This window comes from Hyla sarda, chromosome 6, assembly GCF_029499605.1.
Source record: "Hyla sarda isolate aHylSar1 chromosome 6, aHylSar1.hap1, whole genome shotgun sequence".
In the NCBI taxonomy this organism is placed as follows: Eukaryota; Metazoa; Chordata; class Amphibia; order Anura; family Hylidae; genus Hyla; species Hyla sarda.
In genome coordinates this window covers 57,291,317-57,299,678 of record NC_079194.1, presented here as the reverse complement: position 1 = coordinate 57,299,678, position 8,362 = coordinate 57,291,317, and the positions used below count along the sequence as shown (strand labels likewise).

The window sequence follows — 8,362 nt, the reverse complement described above, 5'->3', positions numbered from 1 at the left end:
ATTGGGCCCTAACGAGTTAAATGAAAGAAATGATTACAGTTCCTTTCTATAAGATCGCAGGATATTGTTTAGCTTTGTTTTTACTATTATAAATTGTATATTCACCTGGTGATGGGTCACTCCTCCCCCTCTCCTGTTATATATACCTGGATAGTAATCCAAAAAATGGAAATATCCGCAGCACACTGGGTAGTAAAATCCAGAAAAGTTTTTATTCCATCAAAGTAAAGGTGTCCAGAACAAAATAGTAGGAACCGGAACCGGAAGAAGCATCACAGACGAGAAACGGTGCTGTTGTTCCAGTATACTTCGGCTGCCTAGCCACTAGCGGCTCCCCCTCCCTTTGCACTCTGGTGTGTACTTTTCTAAGAATGGACCCTGCCTGCCGGCTGAATAAAGTCCGATTTTAAAATTAAGCCTATGGTGAGTGCAGACTATTTCTTCTCTACTATTGGAATTGTGGAATTGACTCTACTCCTTTTTATCTGGCACCCCATAGAACCTTATTCACAACAAGTCTCCTTTACATGGTCTTTGCTTGCAGCTGATTTAATTCAGGTGTTGTAGTGCCCATCCCATCTATGTCTTACTACTGTTTTGCAACCCCATAGATGCCGTGATCAGTTCTGATCACGACATCTATGGTGTTTGCAGGGGAGCGCTCTCCACCTGCCCACCAACGGCGGCGCCACGATAAAATAAGGGGGATCGGGGGTGTCCAAGACACCCTCGATCCCCCTGAAGGGATAGGAGTGAGGTGGCAGGCGGCTGTGATCATGGCGGCGGTGGAGGTGAGTATGGCGGCAGCGTGTGCGGGAGTCTGTTGCCTAGCAACATCTGCAGGGCAACAGTTTGGAGAGTGGTCTCTAAACTGTGGCCCTCCAGATGTTGCAAAACTACAACTCCCACCATGCCTTGACAGCTGTTTGCTGTGTTGGCATGCTGGGATTTGTAGTTTTGCAAGATGGGGATCAGGCTAAAGATCACTGACACCGCTGCCCTGGCTATACTGCTCTGTTTGCGCCATCTGATCCCATCAACCAAGGACCTTCGGCATACCTGTGAGGCCGGAGCCATCCGTGCCAGCCGCGGACCTTGAAAGCAAGTCACCATCAACGTACCCACAGCGCTACATACAGCATCGCCAGATACAGGAGACAGAGACCGATACTGCCGGAGGTCTGATACTCCCACACTGCATCACCGAACAAGCTTCTCCAGTGCCGACAGCGATACCAGCGGGTAAAAGGGTGGTGAGTGGTGCTTTGCACCGGACTTTAATATTCTCCCCATTATTCTTGATACAGTTTGCAACACTGTACCACTAACGGCTGCCATACCGTATACTGACACTGTATCACCAACACTGGATACACAACATTGAAAAGCTATTTACTGAAACTGTTTAAATACAGGATAATCCGTTGTCAGCATAGCATATCCAGCTATTGGATTCGCTCTATTGTACTGTCAAGAGACATTTGATCAACCGAGCAGTGAAAGCACATTTACAGTACCTAATTTCAATATTATACTGAAGTATAGACGCAAGCTTTTATTTTTATTTTTAATATACTGTTTTATTCTAATTTAATATTACGCTGTGTCTGTGTCCCATGCAAGGGCCCTGCAGGGACATTAGATACCAGTGACCACCATATACTTCTTAATAAATATATTTAATTGATATCTGGATCACCTTCTATTTTTTACTATACCTTCACATATACCTTGAGGACTGGTATCTAGTTGTCTCATCAACTATATTTTTTCTGCATTTTTTAGACCTTTGGGTGAAGGTAACACCAGTTCACCTCAGGTATATGTTCCCACTGAGTGAGCTACACTATCTTTTATTTTGTTTAGAACACTCGGGGGCACCAGCAGCGGGACCCCCGTAATCAGACATCTTATCCCCTTACCTATGGATAGGGGATAAGATGTCTAGCAGGAGAGTACTCCTCCTAGTTTGTCAGGACTTACAAGTGTAATGCTGCTGGTAGAGAGAGACAATATTTCTGTCCCTTTAAAAGAAGTATTAGATATCAGTGGCAGGCGTGTCCAGGGATTGTTGTTTCATACGCTATGCAATTAAAGTTAGTTTATACTTTGATCTCATGCAGAGAAATCTGAGATACATATAAGGATGCAGCCCATTCTGTGCGCTTGTACTAGAAGGATATACTAGATATCAGTATACAGAGAAAATGGCTGAGTTTCTCTCCCTCTTGTTTTCCAATGTATTTTTACTGCTCATTTCTTTCATTATTTGCCTTTTTCTCTTTGACTTTCTGAAGAGCAGGAAAAATGGATCACAGTTTCCACCAGGTCCTAAAGGCATTCCATTCCTTGGTAACATTCTGCAGGTTGACTACAAAAATCCAACAGAAACCTTGCGCAAGGTACAGTATATGTGTAGTGTTGTTGTTGTGTTATTCCAGAGCATATGTAGTCCTTTATACCTCTGTGTATGCAGGGTTACACATAGATTTTTTGAGTTATAAGAAAAAGTGGTTAATTGTCCTGAAAATATTAAAATAATAAACTTTACATTATATTTAAAATACAGATTTTTTACGCTTCTTCAGCCAGCAGTCTCTTGTTGCACCACTGCTTCCTGATAAGTAATTCTACATGTTGTCCATTGTGTATTCAATTTAGAATTCCCTCGCTAAATTTGTCTTTGGATCCATGCCCTTTCTGTCCCATGGTAAATGGAACAGAAATTATGCTGAATCAGCGCTTATTTTCAGTAAAATTTGCCATCCATTGACTAATGGGGTTTTAACTGCTGGATTCTGGAGGAAGATTGCCCATTTTGAATCTTCTGCTGAAAATTTTAATTCTCATCAGAAGTTCCATCACAGAGGACAGAGGAAAACCCATTGAAGTCAATTTGAATTTGCTTCAAGGCATAGTCCGTGCAGAATTTCCATTGACTTTAATGGGTTTTGTTCCCTGACAGAACTTCGGATAAAGGACTCAAAGCCTAAGAATTGGCCAGCCGCAGACATGTGATGTCTCAACACTATGGACAACTCATCAATATTTATTTTTGAATAAAATATTAACATTGTCTCTTTGCCACTTCCATATATACAGATGCAAATGCTCTGCACAGCCCTGGTCTGTAAAAGAAAAAAAGTGGATTGAAATCCATTTTTTATTGGTCAGTGCTACAGGAGGGAATGGTCAAATCACTAGAGATACCGATTAGTGTTTATTTTAGATAAAACGCTATAGAGGCATTCTTGTACTTCAATGTAAGTGAATGAGATATCCACAACCCCATTCACATGCATCGAAAATCTTCCACGTGAATTTTCCTGGTGGATTAGCCCTGTGGATGGCAAAGGGGCTAATCCTTGTTTGGTTCAGTTGTAATGCATAGTGTCAATCTACAATGGTCAGCCTTGTATTTCAGCTATGGAAAAAGGCAGTGGACTATTATCTAATGTGTTAATATACACTTACCCTCTGTACTTTCTAATACAAAAAACATGATACATCATCGTGAAGATACATTTCACAACACATTCCTTATCTGTATTCCGGTGAACATAGGTCACATTAGGGACAGATTTCTGTTTACTTAGCAGTATTGACTGACAAAATCATAAATGATGAAAGGCAGAACTTCAGGGGACAAATATCCCTGAAAATATTCACCCCTGTGTTATTGTACCCCATACTATTGAGTACAGTCTTTTCATTTATCTATAAATGTATTAACCTGACCACACCGGATCTCTATGTTAAAAAAGTATAAGATAGAATTTGATTTATTGTTATCAGAAAAACTGATGATTCATTGGTTTGCACTAAATACAGATACAGTAAATCAATGAGCAACAAAGAGAATCTCTTATATAACATTAGTCCTGTGATTTTTTTTTTTTTTAGATTTGGTAAATTAATACTATAAATTCTGAATTTTGCACGGATTTATTTTCTTGAAAACATTAGTTCTTTTCCTTTTAAATACATTAATTTCTGTTCTTAACAGCTTAAAAAAGAGTTTGGGGATGTATATAGTTTGCAGTACTTCTGGAAAAAAATGGTGGTGCTGAATGGGTTTGATGTGATGAAGGAAGCGCTAATCAACAGGTCGGAGGACATCGCAGATCGACCTCGATTTCCTATCTATGAAAAAATAGGATATGTTGGAGATGCCAAAGGTAATGTCAGAATAATTTCATAGAAAGTTTATTCAGCTGTTCCAAGACATGGAGTAAATCCTTAAAGTGTACCCGTCGGATCCAACTATTTTTTTATACATCACTCAGTACCTAATCCTGACCATGTACATCTAATTTTCATGTGTCTAGCACCTTTATTTATTTTTTATTACACTTTTAATTTAGCTCACTAGTCTGAATTCCTCTCAAAGGGAGGGGGTGTGGCCTTACTGTGCAGGTCTCCACCCTCTCCCTCAGAATGTTGTCTGCTCACATCTCCCCTAGCATTAGCAAAACTACAACTCCCAGCTTGTCTTCACTGACAGTAGCAGAACACAAGCTGACAGTGGGAGGATTTTTCCTACAGCTGTGAGCCCTTCGCTCACAGCTGTCAATCAAGGAAGTGTGTCCATGACATAGGTGATGATGCATGGACACAGCAGGACTAGTATGTGTCCAATCAGGCGGGGGGGCAGTTGTTTTACTGGCTTTTTCAGTGTGAAATACTTAAAAGTGTCTAATAAAAGCAATTGCAAAACCTATTTTGCATGCTTTACAACATATCTAAAGTTTTTGGATCTGACAGTGCAATATATTTAAATATATTTATAAAATGGCAGCAAAGTCTCAATGCAGAAGATAGTGTATGTTAGCCTCTCAGGCTCTGGCCTGACACCTTTCTTCTATTGTACTTTTATGGTATGTTCATACGGGTGAAAAACAATTGGAAAATAACACTTTAAAGAGGTTATCCACCATAAGATTATTTAATACTTACCTGCCAGACAGTAATGGACATGCTTAGGCATGATCCGTGCTTGTCTTGGGGCTAAATGGTTGTGTTGTAAGTCCAATGGCTATTTCATGTTGGAGTTCCCTCCCTCCAACTACAAATCCCAGGATTCATTGTCTGTAAGTGTGAGGTTACTGTTAGGATTCGGCAGGCTGGAGGTGGATCCTCTGTGTCAGAGAGGGATTGGCGTGGACCGTACCGGTGGACCGGTTCTAAGTTGCTACTTGTATTCACCAGAGCCCGCCGCAAAGCGGGATGGTCTTGCTGCAGGGGTAGCAGCCAGGTCGTATCCACCGGTAACGGCTCAACCTCGCTGACTGCTGAGTGTGGCGTGGGACAGGAGGACTAGACAGAGGCGAGGTCAGACGTAGCAGAAGGTCAAGGCAGGCGGCAAGGTTCGTAGTCAAGGGTAACGGCAGAAGGTCTGTTAACACTGGTAAGGCAATCACAGGAACGCTTTCACTAGGCACAAGGCAACAAGATCTGGCAATGCAGGGAAGGGGAAGTGAGGTAATATAGGCCTGGAGCAGGTGAGCTAATTACACTGATTGGGCCAGGCACCAATTAGCGGTGCACTGGCCCTTTAAATCTTAGAGAGCTGGACGTGACAGCCGGGGACCGGGACAGGTAAGTAGATTGGGATGCGATCCGCGAGCGGGCGCGTCCCTCTATGCGGATCGCATCCCCGCCGGCAGTGTCAGTGCAGCGCTCCCGGTCAGCGGGTCTGACCGGGGCGCTGCAGAGAGGAGAACGCCGCGAGCGCTCCTGGGAGGAGCAGGGACCCGGAGTGCTCGGCGTGACAGTACCCCCCCCCTTAGGTCTCCCCCTCTTTTTGTCTGCTTGTCCCTTCATACGAGACGAGGCCATTGGGAGCGACTCTTGAGTTTCCTTCCAGATGATAGAGAAGTCCTGGGTAACTTTATCAACGGCAGGCAATCCAGAAGAAGTAGGAATGGGGAGGGGGGGCAGAGGGTGAAGCTTGCCACGGGGCAGAGTGTTACCAGGAAGGGGGCTATGAGGAGGCAAGATCTCAGCTTGCTTTTTGCCGAAAATATCAGAAAAATCCTGGTAAGCCTTGGGAGGGACCGGTATGGGTGGAACCTCAGGAGTTAGACAAGTGGGAGCAGATGTGAGGCATCGTTTGTGACAAGAAGGACCCCAATTTTTGATCTCCACGGTGGTCCAGTCAAGGGTAGGAGAATGACGTTGGAGCCATGGCAGACCGAGGAGGACTTCAGAGGTGCAGTTGGGCAGAACAAAAAATTCAATTTTTTCGTGATGCAGTCCAATGCTCATAAGCAGGGGTTCTGTGCGGTAACGCACAGTGCAGTCCAATTTTACTCCGTTGACAGAAGAGATGTAGAGCGGCTTGACGAGACACGTTACTGGGATACTGAACCTATTAACGAAAGAGGCCAAAATAAAATTTCCTGCAGAACCAGAGTCCAAGAAGGCCACAGCTGAGAAGGAGGAGTTGGCAGAAGGAGAAATCCGCACGGGCACAGTGAGACGTGGAGAAGCAGAATTCACACCAAGAGACGCCACTCCCACATGAACTGGGTGCGTGCGTGCGTTTCCCAGATGCGGAGGACGAATAGGGCAGTCCACTAGGAAATGTTCGGTACTAGCGCAGTACAGGCATAAATTTTTATCTCTGCGACGAGACCTCTCTTCATGGGTCAGGCGAGACCGATCCACTTGCATAGCCTCCTCGGCGGGAGGCACGGGGTAGATTGCAAAGGATTCCGGGGGAGAGGTGCCCAGAGATCAAGGTCCTTTTCCTGGCGGAGCTCCTGGTGTCTTTCAGAAAAACGCATGTCGATGCGGGTGGCCAAATGGATAAGTTCAGACAGGTTAGCAGGAATTTCTCGTGTGGCCAGTACATCTTTGATGTTGCTGGATAAGCCTTCCTTGAAGGTCGCGCAGAGGGCCTCGTTGTTCCAGGCTAGCTCAGAGGCGAGGGTACGAAACTGGATGGCGTATTCGCCTACAGAAGAACTTCCTTGGACTAGGTTCAGCAAAGCAGACTCAGCAGAGGAGGCCCGGGCTGGCTCCTCGAAGACACTACGGACTTCAGCGAAGAAGGACTGTACTGTACAGTGGCTGTGGCAGGATCATTGCGGTCCCAGAGCGGTGTATCCCATGACAAGGCCTTTCCAGACAGAAGACTAACTACGAAAGCCACCTTAGACCGTTCTGTGGGAAATTGGTCCGACAACATCTCCAAGTGTAGGGAACATTGAGACAGGAAACCACGGCAGAGTTTAGAGTCCCCATCAAATTTGTCCGGCAGAGACAAGAGTAGGCTAGGAGTGGCCACTCGCTGTGGAGGAGGTGCAGCAGCTGGCGGAGGAGATGTAGAGGCAGAAGCTGCTATAGCATGGCGGACAACTGTGACAGCTGTTGTCCTTGTTGGGCGACCACGGTGGCGAGGTCAGCGAGACTTGGCAGTGGCACCTCAGCGGGATCCATGGCCGGATCTACTGTTAGGATTCGGCAGGCTGGATGTGGATCCTCTGTGTCAGCGAGGGATTGGCGTGGACCGTGTCGGTGGACCGGTTCTAAATTGCTACTGGTATTCACCAGAGCCCGCCGCAAAGCGGGATTGTCTTGCTGCGGCGGTAGCAACCAGGTCGTATCCACCGGTAACGGCTCAACCTCGCTGACTGCTGAGAGTGGCGTGGGACAGGAGGACTAGTCAGAGGCGAGGTCAGAAGTAGCAAAAGGTCAAGGCAGGCGGCAAGGTTCGTAGTCAAGGATAACGGCAGAAGGTCTGGTAACACTGGTAAGGCAAACACAGAAACGCTTTCACTAGGCACAAGGCAACAAGATCCGGCAATTCAGGGGAGGGGAAGTGAGGTAATATAGACCTGGAGCAGGTGAGCTAATTACACTGATTGGGCCAGGCACCAATTAGCGGTGCACTGGCCCTTTAAATCTTAGAGAGCTGGCGCGCGCCCTAGAGAGCGGAGCCGCGCGCGCCAGGACGTGACAGCCGGGGACCGGGACAGGTAAGTAGATTGGGATGCGATCCACGAGAGGGCGCGTCCCGCTATGCGGATCGTATCCCTGCCGGCAGTGTCAGTGCAGCGCTTCCGGTCAGCGGGTCTGAGTGGGGCGCTGCAGATAGGAGAACGCCGCGGGCGCTCAGGGGAGGAGCAGGGACCCGGAGCGCTCGGCGTAACAGTCACTTTACTCCCTCCCACACATCAGCCCCCCCCACACACACACACATTGAAGCACACCTGAGCTGCCTTCCATGCTGTGCAATAGACCAGTGTTTTCTAACCAGGGTGCCTCCAGCTTTATTCCAGTACTTCCTTATGGTTTCTTTATATAACTGTAGCAATGATGTGCCCAAATAACTCCCATCCCACTACTACCAAGGACT

The 8,362-nt window shown here is 46.2% G+C and overlaps 1 protein-coding gene across 1 annotated transcript in view; it reads left to right on the top strand.

Moving 5' to 3' along the window:
- The first annotated feature begins 2,207 nt into the window (after nucleotides 1-2,207).
- Nucleotides 2,208-8,362, top strand: part of LOC130275627 (cytochrome P450 2D17-like) — a 64,444-nt gene continuing 58,289 nt past the window's right edge. Inside the window, exons 1-2 of the mRNA XM_056523824.1 lie at nucleotides 2,208-2,402; nucleotides 4,007-4,178. Of these exons, the coding sequence (XP_056379799.1) occupies nucleotides 2,208-2,402; nucleotides 4,007-4,178 (367 nt within the window). The remainder of the gene's footprint in view (nucleotides 2,403-4,006; nucleotides 4,179-8,362) is intronic.